The sequence below is a fragment of the Lutjanus erythropterus genome, chromosome 2 (genome assembly GCF_056507025.1).
Source record: "Lutjanus erythropterus isolate fLutEry1 chromosome 2, fLutEry1.hap2, whole genome shotgun sequence".
NCBI classification, from domain to species: domain Eukaryota; kingdom Metazoa; phylum Chordata; class Actinopteri; order Lutjaniformes; family Lutjanidae; genus Lutjanus; species Lutjanus erythropterus.
The window spans coordinates 23,171,359-23,190,967 of NC_139318.1; the positions used below are offsets into that span (position 1 = coordinate 23,171,359).

The 19,609-nt window shown below is 39.3% G+C and overlaps 1 protein-coding gene across 1 annotated transcript; it reads left to right on the plus strand.

The window, feature by feature from the left end:
• The first annotated feature begins 681 nt into the window (after positions 1–681).
• Positions 682–17,902, plus strand: eefsec (eukaryotic elongation factor, selenocysteine-tRNA-specific). Its single transcript, XM_084733339.1, has 7 exons — positions 682–985; positions 4,038–4,245; positions 4,503–4,599; positions 6,539–6,703; positions 8,492–9,136; positions 12,744–12,900; positions 17,093–17,902. Exons 1-7 carry the CDS (start codon positions 682–684, stop codon positions 17,272–17,274), a joined length of 1,758 nt encoding a protein of 585 aa, XP_084589465.1. The 3' UTR covers positions 17,275–17,902.
• Positions 17,903–19,609: the final 1,707 nt, after the last annotated feature.

Sequence of the window (19,609 nt, forward strand, 5' to 3'; positions counted from 1 at the left end):
GGGAAATCGGTTTCCATGTGGGTTACCAGGGAAAATCAGCGGAAGTGATACCATGAAGTACCGCCTATCTTGACTAACTAGAAAAACTATTGGACATTGTCGACTATTTCCATACGCTCATTGGCTTAAATTTCTGTCATTTATTTCTTTGACTAAAACCCCGCCCATGGCAGTATTCACTTCCGTTTGTGTTTCAGTTGCATTGTCGTAGTAGAAACTGCTTGAAACTTGTCAAAGTGTTATTAAGAGTCTCAAATGAATGCCGAACTAAAAAGACAGAAGGTTTTCACAGCCCATCCGACGCTTTACAGTTAAGTTTTAATCACAGAGTCATTTTGGCAGCTCGGTGTTCCTCTTTGTACTTTTGTTAGCTAAAACAAACCGTTCCGCTTTAGCATGTTGTGCTGAGGATGAAGTGCATTGACACCAGGGAAGACGTTTCTCTCAACTGTTTACACGCTGAAGTAACGCCAAAGTCTTATTTATAGCATTTTAAGCCACAAACCAATTTAAAAAGATTGTTATTGAAAGGTTTTCGGGTTTTATAAGCGGATGCCAACGAACGAAAAGACTGCAGACAGCTAATTACGCCGTGTAATGTTTGCGTTGATGCTGAGTTCAAGGTCCAGCTCAGAGTAAAGAAAAACACGCTGGTCAACATTGCATCAGACTGCTGTCAAAATGTCAGAGTCTGCTGACAATCGCACCAAAACGTTGAATTTCAATGTCGGGGTGCTTGGACATGTCGACAGCGGGAAGACATCGCTCGCCAGGGCGCTGAGCAGCACCGCCTCCACGGCTGCCTTCGACAAGAACCCGCAGTCCCGGGAGAGAGGCATCACGCTGGACCTCGGCTTCTCCTCCTTCACGGTGGATCTGCCCGACCACCTGCGGGACGCCGGAGGGCAGCAGCAGTATGACAGCCTGCAGTTCACCCTGGTGGACTGTCCAGGACACGCCTCTCTTATTAGGACCATCATTGGAGGTGAGCTGTCAAAAGTTTTAGGACAAGTCTCAATCTGATGACAGTACATGAAGGGCTGACAGCAACCACACCTGACCAACCACACTCAGTTCATTATTATTAATTATTTATTTTATCGTTATTCATCAGGTAAACGCATAGAGTCCACCACATCAGCACTAAAAACTGAAATTATAACCTACAAAAGGGAAGAATAATACATTTCAAATAGTTTTAGAGAAGTGTTGATTCATCTGGTCGTTTAAGAGGCTTTAGTTTGTATCATTTCACCTCTACCTACACTGAAAATTCCAACCTTCATGAAGCTTCATGAAGGATTTGTTGCAGGACTGTTGCATTAGATTATATTATTTTTTTTATACAGAATAAACTTCCAAATGAAGGTAAGACATATCTCTTAAAATTTGTTTTCTCACAGTAGACATTCTTGTCAAAGTAGGAAGAGCAAAAGTGTTAGCCTACTAATAACATTAACAATGGCTCTGTTCCCTACAAGTGTCCCAGTAAGTCATGTGGCAGTGATCTAGGATGCACAATACCTGGACCTTGAAACCAAAGTGTATGTAATCTCTTCTCAGGCACACAACAACACCCAAATATATGACAGTGATAAAAATGAAAATGGCTTGCCTGCGAAAAAACAGAACAGTCAGTTTAACATCTGACTTTTAATCTGAATGGATTAAAATTAAAAATGCCAGTGTAATGCCTACAGTTAATACAAACACTGATACTACTTGAGTATGTCCCCAGTCCAATACTGTTTTTACCCCTTTCTTAAATCAATTGTATTATTAATAATAAATTTGTATGGTTGCACTTTGCTGAATGTAGCCCTCTAAGACACCATACTCAAAGTTTTGCAACAAATTCTCAATTCCCCCAAAATATGAAATACACAGCCCACAACATGACTTAGTTATGCAAAACTGTTCCTTTTTCTTTACATTTTTTAGGAGCATTTTAATTGGTCAGCAGTCATTTAAAATATTCAAAATGAAATTTAAAGAAATTACCCTCAGACCCCCCCCCCCCCCCACAAGCTTAAAATGACAAAATGATAGTGTTGCTGACAAGTCTCTCTCACGTTGTAGGTACTGTTTGCATGACACATGCTGCTCGTCTGTGTTACCCATGACACATCTCTCTTTACAGCATGTCACTCAAATGTGATTTTGGCCTACACTGAGTATTGTATTGGTGCATCCCTATCAATAGCAATATCCAAAAAGATATTAGCACCAGTATGTCAATAACGCATCACAGTAGATGATGAGATGATACATTATTACATGTCCCTCTAGGTCTGACTGTCTACATGTCTAATTTTATTCTATTACTGTATATTTTATCTTATTATTGTTCTGCCTTTTATTATTTTGCTACATAACTTACTATTTTTTAATGTAGCTTCCCAGCCAAAGCTTTCCACATGATTGTACTAGTATTACTACTGTGATGATAAACACATTGAATCCTCACTGTTATTGTACACAAATTTGAGCTATCCAGCAGAGGGCGTATTTTCTTTGCAAGTAGCTTGGTTGCGCACATCATATTGACTTGATGGTTGGGAGTATGAGAAAAAATAACCACAGTGGTGTGGGGGTCTAGTGCAGATAAAAGGAGGGATATTGTTTACCTGCTTTCTGTTTTAGCCCCTCTTGTTTGTCACACAAATGAACAACCAACATCACACCTTTTTAAGCTCAAAGAGGATGACATAGGTGGACTTTGGTAGAAGTAATAGTTCTGGTATTATAGCAGACTAGAGGCACTCGAACACTCAATGCTGCTGTGTGGTGTGTGTAGCCAATGTACTAAATAAAGCCTGTGAGCCAGTGGGGTGGCACATGCTGTAGATTAGGGAGGAAGGAAAGTATAGGGATTGGGGTATGTATTAAACTTCCCCTCCTGTCCCATGTGGGGAGAGCACAGGAAAGAGAGGGAGCCAAATAGAAGGAGAGAAAAGAGGGGAGCACAGGAAAGAGAGACTGCCAAAGTCAGGAAAAGAAAAGAGGGAAAGGAAAGACAACCAAGTGAGCTGCAGCTCCAGTTTCAACCCTCTAGCCTTTTTACTCTCTCTTTGCCTTTGTGCACCCTTCCTCTAATTTCTCTTCTTGTTCTACTGTTGTTTTTGGGCAAATATGTCTGTTCCTGTTTGTATTGCTGTTGTCAGTTACATAGACTCTATTTGCAGTTTTTACATCTTCTTATAGGTACACAACAGAAAAGTGGGGATATCTTTAACAGACGTTTACTGTGTTGTTATTCTGCTTCAGCTTGTTGCTGTTATTTCATGTCAGTAGTATCTGCAGAGGTTGGAAGTAAATAAGTACAAATACTTCATTACTGTAGACTTTTCAGATATCTGTACTTTATATTAGTATTTATTATTCTGACTTTCTACTCACATTTTCAAAACATGCTTGTTACATTAGTTTTAATGCATCTTAGGGGCATTATTGATTATTTTTATTTTGCACGACTGCTCACTGCCTTCCCAACATCAAGACTGACTTCAACCAAAATGGATGGGACAATAACACAGAAAAAGGATTCCGTCTTGTGTCCATCAGTGCATGACAGACGCAACAAAACGAAAATGAAGTACAAAACTCGAAAAGATGAAAAAAGCAAAAAATATGTCAAGATAACAAAAACTTAACTAGAGGTAATAAGATGGAAAAATATGTAACTAGACAACAAAAACGTATCAAGATGAAAATGGAATAAAATTTGCAACAAGATGAAAAAGAGGGAGGGAGACTTGACTACAGAGAAAAGGTTGAATAGAAACAGGCATTAGATATATCCTTCAGAGGGTGAGTTTTTACTTTTAAACTCTGAGTACATTGTGGGGCTTGTACTTTTTCACTTGGACATAAAGAAGTAAAGAAATTGAATCAGTGCTTCTACTTTTAGCACAGTCCTTCTTTTTTTTTTTAACAAGTATTTGTTCTTCTACTTGAGAATAGGCTGTGTGTAGTTTTGCCCCCTCTGAATATCTGACATCTTCTTTATTATTGTTTGCATTTTCTTAATTTTCTAGGTGCCCAGATCATTGACCTGATGATGCTGGTGGTGGATGTGGTGAAAGGGGTGCAGACTCAGACTGCAGAGTGTCTGGTGATAGGAGAGCTGACCTGCCCTCGCATGGTGGTCGTCCTGAACAAAATTGACCTGCTGCCGCCCAACAAGAGACAGAGTGCCATCGAGAAAATGACCAAGAGACTGCATAAAACGCTAGAGAGCACCAGGTCTGCATTTAGTAACAAAAGAATGAGTCTACAGTGGCTAGTGGCTGTGGGTTAGGGCATCCCATGTAGATCCCACTGGCCCAGGATCGAATCTCTTGTCAGACCTCCCCATTCATTACACATTCTGTCTCCCTGTCTGCATTCCAGTGGTCTGTCTGTCAGGCCCACTTGTTTTTTTATTTGAAGTAACTTTAATCATTACCTCAACATCAAAGCATGAAGTAATTCCAATATGACTGTTTTTTTCCGTTGGCCAGATTTAAAGAATGTCCAGTGATTGCTGTGGCAGCAAAGCCTGGGGGCCCGGAGGCTCCTGACACAGAGGAGCCACATGGAGTGCCAGAGTTAATAGAGGTGAAGTCTGGAAACACACTGGTCCCCCTCCATTGTTACTAATTTAGCTCAAAATAGCACATAAGTTCTCACTTATGAACAAGTGCTGTTAGTCAGTTGCCATTGTTTAAGTGGTGGTAAAATAGTAAATCAAGTCCTCGGCTGTGTTTACTTACTGTACAATTAGACTAACAATGGTATGATTTGTTTGTTCACTCAACAGAGTATATATTAAGTACAGCATGTAGTGTTCTGTACTTGAAAAATGTCAGTGCCCACTGACAAAAGGATTGGCAGTTGATGTTAATGGCTATAGATTACTGTTTTTTACACGCTACAAAAATTCAAAGTAGTTTATCTCATCGCTGGTTATAATTCAAATAAGGAAAGAGAAGCCTTAATTGAATTCAAACAATTTAAAATCAATGTTGTCTTGTCACTTGTCTATCGCCTGACTGATACTGGATTTTAGGGATTAAACGATTACAGGTTTCACAACAAATCGTGATAAAATCCCCAACGATTAATATTACTGTTTAAGATTTTATTGATCATTAAAACCATGTTTGATTACTGCGCTTTGAAAAATCCGCTGTAAATAGTGTCCAGCATCAACCAAAGTTAACATCTCCTAAATGTAGGCACAGCAGTAATGTTTTTTTGTTTGTTTGTTTGTTTTTTGCATTAATGAAAAGATTGGCATCATGAGCGTGATGCCATTTCAGATAGTTCAGGTTTTCAGTATAAATCCTGGTGAAATGATTTCAGTGTGGGTATCGGTACTTTATGAACATTGTCAGCACATTTTAACAATATTGCAGTAACACTGATGAGTGTGATAATATTTGTCACTATAAACGTGATACAAATATGAAAACGATGTGGAAACTTGCTGATGGCTTCACTATCAAACAGATCATAAAAATACAGTATGTAGTACATACAAGAATATATTGTCTGAGCATGTGCAATCGTAAAACGTATAACTTATATAAAATTTGCATGCCATTTCACGTTTACTGAAGTTTGAGGCCTACAGATCTTGATTTGAAAAAAAGTGAAAAATCTTGTAACATGACATCATCAGATAATCTTTTGTTTTCTTTAAACATAGACAGTTTTCTTTCACTGGTGCTTGTTTTACTTACTTAACTTACTGTTCTTTGGTAATTCATCGTAATGATCAGGATGACCGCTCTTGACGGGCCATTAAAATTGTAATGTTTAAGGAATGTGGTTTGGCTCCTCCTTGCATGACTAATGCTTAACAATCATTGCATATAGCAATTTTTCTATCTGTTTGAGATACTTCAAAAAGTCTCCACATAGACGTACTCAGGTTGCATGTTCATAATTAAGCTGTCATTTTATTAGCCTGACATATCTCCAGAAATGTTTATTTCAGCCCGATATGATGTTTGATTTTAGAACCTTTATTGACGATTCAGATGACGTGCCAATATTATTGTGCATCCCTCCAACATATCTTTGGAAATTTTGCACCGCCATTTGTCAGTCATCAGCTGACCTATACGCTGATACCAATGTTTTTGCAATGAGCTAATACTGACCTAGCTGATTTATCCTTCAGGCTGTACTGTTGTCAAGCTCTGTCAAATTCAACAATGAAACAATAAAGTAGTGGCGGTACCTTGCATGACACAATATGCTGCAGTGAAAGAGGTTATATCCTTTTTTCCTTGGGTGTGAAAAACAGCAGTATGACTCACACATTAGAGTCAGATTAGCACTTACAGCATATGAGACTGTGTGTATCATGCAGTTTTTGTGAAGCCATCACAAAGTCACACAGCACGAGCTAGATATGGATCTATTTAGTGACTGTCCCCCTCTTTGTCTCATTTTGTTTTTGTGTATGTGTGACCTTGCAATATTACCATCATCTTTTGGATGTAAATAAATGAGTCTTTCTTCTTGCCCATTTGGTTGTCTGTCTCAGCTTTTGAAGAAACAGACATACCTCCCTCAGAGAGACCCCCTGGGTGAACTTCTGATGGCTGTCGACCATTGCTTCTCCATCCGTGGTCAGGGAACCGTCATGACTGGAACCATCCTGCAGGGGTCGTTAGCTATCAATGACACTGTGGAAATCCCAGCACTAAAGGTATGCACCACAAAAATGGGCATGAATCCTGAATCTCTGATATTTACAAGCAAGTAACATACTGGAAATTCCTTTGTAGAAACCACAGGGTTTCGGAAGTTCAGAAGTTGGCTGAGTGTGGGCAGACAGACAGAGGGAGGGATGGCCGAGTAAGTTCAGAGGATGTGTCAGTTTAATGTGAGGGACGGATGAGGGGACCGTGGGGTGGACTGGCAGCACAGGAGCTGGGTAATTTAGACCAGATGCACGCTTTCAGCCAGGCTCAGCAGTTCTCTCTGCAGTTTTCATGTTTACCTCTGGGTGGCAGCAAATGGCTAAATTAGCAGTCATTTGTGGCAGAATCTTGATCTGTGCTGCTACTGTTGATTTTATCAGTTGATGTTAATACACAAAAACAAACAACAGAAACACTGTACTTTGCCAAATCGCACATAGATGAGTAGATGGGCAGGTAGTCAGATAGATTGATATCTTTTAATTGTTCATTTGTAGACCTGCGATTTGCTTGGAGATGTACAGTTTAAACAAAACAAAGCACATCATTAGTTATAATTAAGTTTTATATCAAAGCTTGATTTTATTTAAGTACATATTCAATGTGATTTTTTGCCAAAAGTGTATTTTTTCCACCGCAATTAAAACTACATACAGTACTTTACACTTTACAGAAACTCTCTCTTGGTTAAGGCTGTCACAGTATCAGATTTTCACTTCACTTATTGTGGCCAAAAGAATTTACAGTAACGATATTATTGTGATATCTATGTCAAATTCATCTTCATGTGTTAAGATTGTTTTGTTTTGTTTTTTTCTATTTTTTGACAAATGAATTACACTCAAAATACAGGTGTAAGGAGGTGGAGAGAGATTCTGTAACCCTAACTGTAACTGAGAGCATATAAAGTAGTATGTTTAGCTGCTGGATTATTTACATGATCAATATTATGAAAAATAGTTTTGTTATCTTTTAAAGAAAGAAGTGGCTTAACTGCCAGATGTGCATATTTAATGAGCTGTTTATTTCTGTATGTGCATATTTATTTGACAGAAAATCCTAATCCTCTATAGGACCTTTTCCCCTTTTCCCTTAAATATCCTCTAAAACATCCCTGTGCTGTGGAGATAAACTTACTTTGTTTTTTTATGTGATTAATCTCATGTTGTGTTTAATGTTTAATTTGTAGGGTTTAAATGTGAATTTAAGGTTAGACCTGAGGAAGTATTTGAAAATGGTAAAACAAAGCACATTTAAACACGCATGGCTGAAGGACTGTGAGCAGCAGCAATAATCTAACATATTATGGATTTAGGTACTTTTTATTTTCTTTTGTGAATTATGTTCAAAATCTGTTTTACTGATCAAGAATTATTTGGGTAGGAGCACTTCCTGATCTCAAAATGAGTTTGTTTGAGGTCCTCTTTGGATAGTGACCCTTGTGCACACTAAAATCTGAAAAAACTAAAAAATTATGACAGCGTGGTCATGGCAGACCATATAACAAACAAACTCTGACACGTTTTGGCATCAAACCTTCATCAGGGAGGCAAAAAAAAAAGCCTGATGAAGGTTTGAGGCTGAAACGTGTCAGGAGTTTGTTTGTTAAAATGTCTAAAATGACCATGCAGTGACAGTAATGGCATTTTAATTGTTTTAAAAGAGTGCCTTGATTTTTTTTTTTTTTTTTTTGGATTTTTCTGTTTTGTTTATGTTAAATTAAATCAATTAAATATTGGATTACTGCTGGAAATTGATGTTATTTATTGTATCTCTGTGCTCTCTGACATCAGGTAACCAAGAAGATAAAGTCGGTGCAGATGTTTCGGAAGCCGGTGTCCGGTGCCATGCAGGGGGATCGTGTCGGTGTGTGTGTGACACAGTTTGACCCTAAACTGTTAGAGCGGGGTGTAGTGTGCACTCCAGGGTCCCTGCACACTCTCTATGCAGCTGTCATCTCGGTGAGGAAGATTGGCTACTTCAAGGGCTCTCTTGCCACCCGTGCCAAGTTCCACATCACCATGGGTCACGAGACAGTCATGGCGAGGGTGACCTTCTTTGGCCTGCCACCTGTGGGTGCCTCAGAGCCCCCCGCAGACACTAAACCTCCTCCATCACAGCCCCACTCATTGGAGACACCCTTCACTTTCGACAGGGAGTACTTCTTCCAGGATGAATATGTTACTGGTCAGGGTGAGGCAAGTTCAGGACCTGACCCAGAGCAGTGGGCCTTGTTGGAATTTGAGCGGCCAGTCACATGTCCCTCACTCTGCCTGGTGATTGGTTCCAAGCTGGACACTGACATCCACGCCAATGCATGCAGGTTGGCCTTCCAGGGCTGTCTGCTGCAGGGGTTTGAGGATAAAGGCTATACCGAAACCGCCCTGCCTCGTCTGCGCATCTACAAGACAAAACACAAGGAGGGACAGGTGGAGAGGGTGAGTGGACACTCTGCAGTTTATTTAGACTTGTCAAAGTCAAATTAAATTTTATTTATACAACCCAGTATTGCAAATTACAATTTTCCTCAGAGGGCTTTACAAACTGGACTGTGTGTGACATCCTCCGTCCTTTGCACCCTTGATCGGGTCAGGAAAACTCCCTGCGAAAAAAACTTTTTGGAAAAAATGGCAGGGACCTCAGGAAGAGCCAATCATGACCTGGTTACTCAAGATAATCCACAGACCTTGTTGTGAGCAGTTTCATGTAGGAACTGCTCTCTTTCTAGTAGATAGTTTTGGTAGATTCCACTGCAGAAAATAGTTCTTACATGAAACTGCTTACAACAAGGTCTGTCTTGAGTGATCGGGTCATGATTTTTGGAAACAGACACACACATTTTTGTGCTAACTACAAATTTACAAAAACAGATGTAGGTCAAGAGAACATTTAACCACTTCAGGTGACACCAGTGTGGCCTGAGCCGTACACCATCTCTCCACCATGGAGACCTGGAAGAGGACAAGCCACACAAAAATGGACAGAGAGGGCTAGAAAGAGAGGGGAAGAGAAGCAGCTTGGAGTCACGTGGGATCAGAAACAAAACATGGGGTCAGATAAGTGCAGTGGGTGCTAGAAAAGTTGCAGTTGTGTTCTTGTCGTTAGGACAAATATGGCCTATAAGTGCTAGAGTTAAGAGATTCATTGAGACTGAGAGTGACCCACCAAAAGCATAATGGTGCGAAGCCTGAACTAATCTAAGAATAAGCACTAGTTGAAAATGAAGGGGTACAGATGAGTTTTAAGTTTGGATTTAAAGACCTCAACAATGTTAGATTAGCTGATGTTGGCAGGGAGGTTATTCCAGAGGAAGGGGGCACAGTAGGAGAATGTCTTTTCTGAATGCCCTCTCTGCTTAGTCTTGAGTATTACCCTTGCTCTTTTGCCCTCTCTGTCACCTTGCGCTCCTTCTTCTGGCTCTGGTTCTTCTTTGGATGTTTCTCATTGCTGGTGGCACTGGAGCGTGCCTCTCAGACAGAGCCCCTATTGTATATTCGTAAACAGACACGTACACACAAACAAGTATGCATATACAGCCCTGGTGAGTAGTGTTTGAGGCATTGGTACGCATGCCTTAGCATGTGCTGTGACACAGAAGTGTGTGTGGGTGGCCCGCCTGACGCCACTAGCCCTGTCTAGCTGTCAGAGGCTGGCACTGTTTGGACACACCTGAGTGACACAGTTAGGAATACCCACATGAGTGTGTGAGTTCACCCTCACTTCTCTGTGGCTCAGCATCTTTCTGTCTCTCACACCCTACTTCCTCCTCTCTGTCTCTCCAAGGCTTCTGCACTTCCTTAAAAAAGTTTAAAATCCAGTAATTTTAATTTTAGGCCTTTAAATGTCTTAAAGAATTTTGAATGGTCTTAAAAATTGATTGGATCATGAAGTTAATGTTACTTTTATGAAGTTGTATTAACTTTAGTCTCACATTCAAAAGTACAGTAGTCACAAACAGAGACATCTAAATATCATTTAAAGCAGGTCAATAAAAAAACAGTGAAGACGTAAAAAAGTTCTGAAAGGGAGCTTCAGTGTGCTGACCCTTTTTATGTCTTTATTGCTGTTTTTTTTAAAAGTTTGCATTAATCATGCTAATAAAACTGAAAAACAAAACCAACATGGAACCAAAAAACACTACATACTAGGTAATAGTACTGATGGCTTTGTCTATCGATTATTGATTTATAAAAATCAACAGATTTTTGGTTTTATGTCGTGACAACAGAGAAGTATGCCAGATGCTGCAAGGTGGCAGGGGGAGATACTGGGAGAATCACAAATCCTGCCTTTTATGTCCAAATATTAAAATGGAAAGGCCTTTTCAATTGAGTTTCGATTTAATATTGAAATTGTAACACCCCTAATGACCACTAATGCCAACTCTGCAGCACAGTCAGAACTAAGTTAAAATTGTTTCTATTCAGGTTGCTTTCATTTAGTATGGGTAACTGGAAGTTTAGTGTGATCTGACTTTTAGTTCTTGGTTGAAGCTTGTTGAAAATAACAAATTTGAAGCCTGCTGCACTTTATGCAATAAGACGCTCCTATGAGGAACTTTGGGTGTAAGGCCACTAGAGTTGCATGGGAAGTCAGAAAAACAAAGTCATCATAAAAAGGCTATATTGTTCTGTATCCACATTGGGAACATCATCAAACCTGCCCAATCCAGTTTTCCTTCATATCTTTTCTACTTTTTTGCCAGTATGGACATGAACTAGATCCTACTTTGCATTCAAAATGGGTTTTAAAAAGTTGTTAAAAACTCTTGGATTTAACTTGTTGAATCCTGCAGAAACCCTCTCTCTCTCTCTCTCTCTCTCTCTCTCTCTCTCTCTCTCTCTCTCTCTCTCTCTCTCTCTCTCTCTCTCTCTCTCTCTCTCTCTCTCTCTCTCTCTCTCTCTCTCTCTCTCTCTCTCTCTCTCTCTCTCTCTCTCTCTCTCTCGTATGCAGTTTTGATTGTTGTCCTTGGTGTGACTGCTCTTACGTTCTGTCCTAAATCCTGAGTTTCAGTTCATACCGATCTGTATCTCATCATATCTAATCTGTTGTTTTCTTATTCGACATCTGATATGACAATTTTTCAAATAGTCAACACCCTTCTGACTTTCACAGTTTGAATTTTCATCTGACTAAAGATGTTATGACTCTTGTCATTCTGCTACACAGTGAAATTTCTCTGTGTGCCCGCTTGCAGGGTCAGATCCAGGTCAGGGGTCAAGTGTGTGAACTAGTTTCCTGCTGTTAACACCTCAGGCTGTTGACAGCTCCAGTCACTGACTTAGGAGTAGAACAGCGTGTGCGAGAGGTCAGTCTGTGGTCATGTGACGTTACATTTGTTGCTCATCTGTCTGCCAGAAAGAGGCAGTTATGTTTCAAGACTTAAGAATTTCTTTTCTGCAAAAGAACACATTACTGGCATTGTTGAGATATGACGGCCTTGTCCAGTCACAATTCATACGGTCTGTCGGACGTGTACAGCAACTGTATTTCTTTTAATCAGCGCATCAGTCACGCTTGAGGGACGTCAGGGTCAAATGTTCAAGAATGAATGAGGGTTAAGGCAGAAAAGAGAGGAAGAGCTAGTGGTGGGGGGGGGGTTGGAGACAGAGCGGTGCCCTCCTGTTATCAGATTAGTGGCGGGTTAGTGATGGATGATAAGAAAGAAATACAAACAAATATAGCATAAAATGTGCAGGAGGATGAAAGAGAGGGAGCGAGACAGCCAGGCGGCGAGCTTCGAAGAATGCATCTGATGGCGAATGGTGCAGTTGATGAGGGCGCAGGACAGAGGATCAGCTCTTCTTCCTTGCCCTGTCATGATGATGACTAAACTCATGGCAAACCACAAGATGTAGACATCAGAGCAAGGACACGGGAGATCAAACTAAAACACGTCCTGACATTTTTACAGTCATAATTAGATCACATGCTCACACACCGTTTAACGAGTACTTCTAATCATGTTTGTTACATTTTCTGCTTTCATATCTGTCATTAGTGCTGCAGCTCATGAGGCTCTTTCCCACTCTCTCTTGTGCTCAGGTGACTGACGATTACACCGTGATTGGCCGCAACCTGTTTAAGAAGGAGACCAACCTGCAGCTCTTTGTGGGGTTGAAGGTCAAGCTGTCAACCGGTGAGAGTGGTGTTATTGAGGGTGGGTTCGGACAGAGCGGCAAGTTCAAGATTCGGGTACAAGGTAAGGATTAACTGACGTGAAGAGTTATTGCCTGAGTCACAATAGTAGACAAACTACTGATGCTGTTCAGTGAAGTTCAGTGGAGTCCAGCTGCAGCTACTGATAATTTTAGTAATGCAATATTCTATGATTATTCCATCAATTAATCAATTAACTGGATAAGAAATACTTTTGCTTAAATAAAGAGCAATATTAAGCCCCTTTTACACTGGACAAAAAACCCACTAACATGCACGACATCAGTCTTATGTTGTCAGTGGAAAAATGTACAGTTGGCATTCATTCCTGGGTCAAAATGACTCTGCAGCAGTCACCAGTATTTATCATCCTTTTCAGCGGAGGTATGTAATTATTGCCTCTGTTGGTAACTTTTGCAACTCTTTTCCCCTGATCATAACGATGGTGGAGTGTTCAGTGGTTGATGACCATCAGCCATCATGGTAGAATGATGGCCCAACCCCTAGTCAAATGCTGACATTAACACTGCCTTGTGTCTGGTCCGCTCCTTGGTTTGGATGCGCACTTGCCCCCCTCTGCAGACACTTCAGTCTGGCGTTACTTTCACTCTGCAAATAAGTTAATAACATTTGAGGATGGTCATCTGAATGAACACAGGCTAACATTAACCGTTAACGGTAGATTTGATTGCAGCTTAGGAAAACACCTTCTACATATATTTATTGTTTTTTCCCTCTCCCACTTGGCTTTGTTGTATTTGCTGAAGTTTTGAGCAGTCTTTGTTTTCTTGGCTGAAACTGATCTGCCCAATTTCTCTAGTTGGAAATCAGATGTTTAGCTTTTTAGTTTGTGCAGATCAAGTTGGTTGGAATGTTTCATCAATCATACAAAAACAACAAGCAACTATAGTTACTTTGTGGTTGTAACTACACAAACAAGCCAATAGTAAAGAACTCTTGATCACTGCTTAAAATATGTGTAGTCTTGCTGTAGTATTGTGGCTTCTAGTTTGGTTTTACAATAGACACTAACTGTACAGAGTTTTCATTTTGTTTCAGCTTGAAATTATCCCAAACTTTGGACATTTTTTTTATTGATTTCTCTGGTCTGACTCTTCTTTTCGCCCCTTTGCTGTTTTTTTCTCTCCTCCTCCATTTTGAAATCCCCCCATCAAATCACGTCATCTTGACATCATATGTGCACATCGTAAGCGTATTATGTGACAGAAGTAATTGTCTGTGTGAAACAGTGTGTCGTGGATTAAATGACATTTTTGTGCAAATAATTTGCATCTATTTTTTATTTTTTTTTTTTAGTCATTGAGTTACTCAGATTTCTTAAGAAATTGTCTCAGCCTTTGCTGAGTCACACATATCATCGTTGTTGCTCAGTTTGATATGGGACAGCATACACTATTCCTCCTCTTCATCATTACCAGAGCACTTTCTCCACCTTTACTCGGATTTTGGGGCTCTGCAGACAGTTTTCAGGATGCGGTAAGAGTGGTAGGCCCGACATCCTGAGCCACATTCCCAGGATTCCTCCGGGGATTGCCTGTGTTCCGGGGGAAGTCTGCTCCGTGTTTATTTTACCTTCTGTTGCTCCGAACCCACTGCTCCACACCGGGAGGGAAGAGAAAACAAAAACATTTAGAAAGAGAACCTCACCTACATCCTCTTCACTGCCTCACACTCACATGTACTCAAACGTCTCAGATGCACTGACACACACGTCTTCACACATGAACATAACACAGACATCCAGTGGTGTTCATGTGAGACTCCCTGCAGGCATTAGGACAAACATGACACTATACTGCTGACAAGGGTTAGGTCAGATAATTGATGCAGCAGTATATCTGAATATGAACTCTTACAATAACTTATCAATACACTAGTATCAATGTCATGATAGTTAGGTATATTCACCTTTACTGCTGATATTTTACCTCTGAAGTTCTTCACTTCACTTCATGGCAGTTTATGGCCTTTTGCAAACTTTCCATTTCCATGATGGCACAAATGTACAGTTGTTCCAGTCCAGTCACAGCAGATGAAATGATTATAGGGACCAGAATTATCACTGTTACCACTAATATTTTGATATTGTTAAAATGGCCTGTACAAGTTCAAAAAGTACTGATACACACACTGAAATAATGTTATCAAGTTTTATATTCAAAACCTCTCAACAACATGAAATGGCATCATGTCCTTTGTGATGTCAGTGTTTTTATGATGCAAAAGAAACTCTCGTTGCTGCTGCACCTGCGTCTGGAAAGCTGGTGCAGACTTTGATTGGTTGATACAGTGAGTTTTACAAAGCAGTCTGTTGCTTTGCAAATTGGTTTTAATAATTAAAATCTTAAACATTATTATGGTAATTGTTTGATCCCTAGATGGCACAAATATATGTAATGTATGTTTCAACTATGCGAAGTTGTTTTATTCCAGTTGTATATGGAACTGAAAACACTTAATAATGCAGCAAGTGTAGGAGTGTTTTTCCTCTTCATAACGATACTAATTTGAATGCATGACTTGTTAGGGCTGCAAATTCTGTGCATTTTCATGAACTGATAATTGAAAACATTAACAAGCGAGAATCAACATTAGTTGAATCAGTTAAATTCTGAACTGCAATTAATGATGATTAATCATTAACAGCTCTACTTGTTGTTGTAACATACCTATTTGTCACTTTGTAGTGTGTGTGTGTGTGTGTTTGTGTCTGTACATATGTGTATATATAAGGGCACATACATAAGATGAAGACAAATTTACGCTTTCATGCAGATGTCACTGGTCAGTGCTTGTCAGTTGTTTATACCTACCTGCATTATTTCTAGGGCTGCAACTAATGATTATTTTCATGATCTATTAATCTGGAGACTGTTTTGTCTTATCTTAATTGTTTGATTTACAGACGTTGAAAAAACATGAAAATGTCATCTTTGAATTTTTCTAATGCCTGAGGAGATGGCACCAAATCCTGTTTTGTTTGACCAACAGCCCTAACCTCCACTCAACTCAAACAAAAGTAGCAAATCTGCACAATTGAGAAGCTTAATTTCACGTGTGTTTGGACATTTTCTGTCCATCAATTCAAGGGGACAGTGAGATTATCATTCCTCCATATTCTTATCTGCACATTAAACCAGGTGTTATGTTGCTACTCCAAAAATAAATTTTCTGTCAATTTGACTACTGATTTTATTTGTTCACCAAAGGCAATTAAAACCCAAATTTGTTGCTTATTTGGGTGTTAATTTTGGATTTTGTCTGATAAACGCTGTTTGATGAATGTACCACTAGTCACATGTCCATAAAATTTCACAAGCACTTATCTTGATTCTTAAGCTCCAGTGATTAGTACCATTTGCCCGTAGGTCTGTGTAGTACATGTAGTACATTTTTTTAAATTTCTACACACAAATACATAGAAATTTATTTACAAATTTGCAAAAGACCATGTTCCTATGTGTCACTTATACAGTATGTGAACACAAATAATTTATGTTTGGGTGTGTGAGTGTGTTTTGTGGTGGTAAACGGACATTTTCAGCTGATCGTAGATAACAAGAAGAGATTTCTGGCTGCACTGCAACCATAACAACCCTCACATTGGCATAACGATAACAAGAAGAATGCTGGCGCCGTTTTGTACGTGAGGTCAGACAGCCTGCGTGTAAAGCAATGAACCAAGAACATTTCTTACCATCCGTGCGCAAAACAGCAAACAAGCAGCCAGTTTCTGGCCCTGAGAACACATATTCAGAAAGATACTGAGCTGCATAGAAGAATTTTCTAGTGCATGCATGACGAGCGTCAGCATTCACAGGAAACAGCTCGGTGTGGCTGAAAAATCGACCAGAGTGAAGGAAGAGTTATGCATGAGCAGAGAGAGGAGACTCGAGAAGCAGCTGAGACCTGGTTCTTTGCACATTTTCGTCAGTTACATCAGGAGGATGAAGGCATCAGTTGATCTCGAGGTCAGCACACAGAAGCACTGATACAGCACCTCCTGCACACATAACAGGGAAGAAAAGATCTCTATCAAGCATCAGATATACCTACACTGAGATGATTAAGTTGACCTAAGCACTCTACATAGCAGGATGGCATGATCTAGATTTATTACACAAGGGAGTTGATTTATATAATGTATCTTGATTGTTTTTTTTTAATGAAAGATAAGCAACCTTACTTGACCTGTCTGTTTGTCTTTTCTTCAGAGGGACTTTGCACAGAAACCAAGCAGCTGCTCTCCTCCACCTCTAAGAAGAAAGGGAAAGGTGGAAGCAAAGGTGGACCAGCGAATGAAGAGGAGCCCAAAACAGATTCTCAGCCTGTTAGCATTCACTTACATTTCAAGCGGTATGTCTTTGATCCCCATAAAAAGATGGCTCAGTCTTGACCGTTTCAGCCTGACGCTGTGTCACAGTGATTTAGAGGACGGTTTCTGAGGTCTTGGAGGGGTGAGAGGAAAACTGGCCTCTGCATCGGGGGTATTAAAACTTTCTTCTGTCAGCCTCTCTTTCTGGGGATGGAGTCAGACGGCTAAAATGCAATGATTGTGGAATTCTGAACACATGTGGAGCAATGATTGTTTTATCTCCCTTTATATGGAGATGGACTTAATCCAGTTTGCATCATCACAAGGGTGGAGGCTGCTCTTCTGCTCCTGATGCGTTTGAGTTGTCTTAAATAAATCCGTACTTCTGTTCTGCTGAATCAGTTCTTCTTTTAGTATTTTTCTAATTCAGCTGAGCCTTAATTGACATAAACAAATTATTAGCAATATAGACATCATAAACTCCCAGGTCTCCACAGGTTTGCTCAGATCTTTGGACTCACTGTCTGCTGGGATAAAGGTCTCATTATGTTTTAGGCTTGGATTCGTTCATGGTGGCTGTTTTATTTAAAAAAAAATTTGTTCTTTAATTTCATTTACTTTAGTAGAGGTTATATCAGAGTTGCTTGAGTTGAATTGAATACTGATCCTTTCAGAAAGAGAAATAAAGCAAACCTATGCTGAAACTCTATTTCTGTTATTTTCTGTGACCATTAGTAATAACCTTGATGCATACATTGAAAATATAAGAGAAATGATGATGATGAAAATTCGTATTGATCATGCTGAAACAACTACAAAACAAACCAACATGGACCCAGTTACTCAATAATGACCTTCGAGTGTGGAAAGAACAAGATGTCATACATTGCATATTTGGAGTGGCAGATTTACTTAAGAGATTATTTAACATACTTCTTTTGCATGTATGATTGTAAAATAGTTCTTAAATGTGTTCACAGTGGTCATAAAAAGCCCTTTAAAGTCTTAAACCACGCAGAAGCGCTGAATCGTGTACAAAAACTTAATTTCTTAAATAACACAATACAAGGCACTCTACATACTAGCTGCATTTTGCATAAGTGTAGTCAAAAGAGTCACTCTATCCACATATTGTTACGACAGTTCATACACTCTTAATATGCACCGAACCCTAAACTTAGATGCGTGTCTAACTTGTGGTTCTCTGTGGTTGGTTTGTTCTGCTGTCATCCGTACTCTACAGCATAATGGGCACATTTTACCTCATAATTTGCTACCTAAGTTTTCCTGATGTCACACTCTGTGCAGAACCAATTCGATACATACACAAGCCCAGCTGTAACTAATATCCATAACAAGTGCACCTACTACTGTAGCATGCAGTATGAAACTGCTGGCTGAATCGTATTACACTGATCTGCAAAAGCATGATCGATACGTGGTGTAAGATTTAGAGATTTAGAAACAGGATCTCAGGCTAATTTTGTACTTTTATGTACACATTTTTAAATAGTTATAATAGGTTTGAAATTTGATACTGTATTTGGATGGAAAATGCAATAAATTAGTGTTGCATAAAATTAGATTTTTGCCGATATCCAATATACTGATAATTTCGGACCCATTTTGGCTAATGCAGATACTGATACTAGCACATTTTTTTTCCCGCCTAATTGCAGAAACCATCCATCCCAAGGTTTTAAAGTTAACTACAACTGCACTAAAGACTAAAACTAGGTGTGAAAAACAATTTAAATGAACTGAAATAAAAATAAAAAATAGAACTTTGCAAACTAAAACTATTAAAATAAGATTTAAAACATGACAGAAAATGCATTTAGTTTTAGTCTATGGCAATTTGGTTAAATTTGTCAACACAACAAGCATGAGGAGGCAAAACTAATACTGCATCTAATAAAAACTAAAGTAAGACTACACAAAAAATAAACTGAATCAGCAAATCCACTCTGAAAACTAACTGAAACTGAACTGAATTGAAAAAAAAAAGAAGAAAACTAATGAAAAATCAGAAACTATAGTAAGTCTGGTCTCTCCTGGAGAGAAATTAACATTATTCTGATCATGATAGTCGACTAGCAGATGAAGACATAAAATACAATGCTTTTCACCATCTGCACACACTTGCCAAAATAAGAAACTTATTGCTGTCGTTTTTTTCCCTTCTCTTTGTTCTCCACAAATTCGTTGTCATGATCAGGATGACGACTCTTAGAATGGACAATTACATTTGTAATGTTTCAGTAAGATTTGGCTCCTTCTTGCATGACCAATGCTGAGCAATCACTGCAAATAGCTCATCTTTGCTATCTGTTTTGGACACTTAAAAAAATCTTGATCCCACAGACATATTCATGTCCTGTGCACATGATTAAAGCATTATTTTATAAGCCTGTCA

What these genes read in the sequence shown, in the direction of transcription:
- eefsec (XM_084733339.1), top strand. Translation starts at nt 682, where the DNA reads ATGTCAGAGTCTGCTGACAATCGCACCAAAACGTTGAATTTCAATGTC. An exon ending in AGGAGGGACAGGTGGAGAGG is followed by an intron (nt 9,137 to 12,743) that starts GTGAGTGGACAC and finishes TCTTGTGCTCAG; the next exon opens with GTGACTGACGATTACACCGT. An exon ending in GTTCAAGATTCGGGTACAAG is followed by an intron (nt 12,901 to 17,092) that starts GTAAGGATTAAC and finishes TCTTTTCTTCAG; the next exon opens with AGGGACTTTGCACAGAAACC.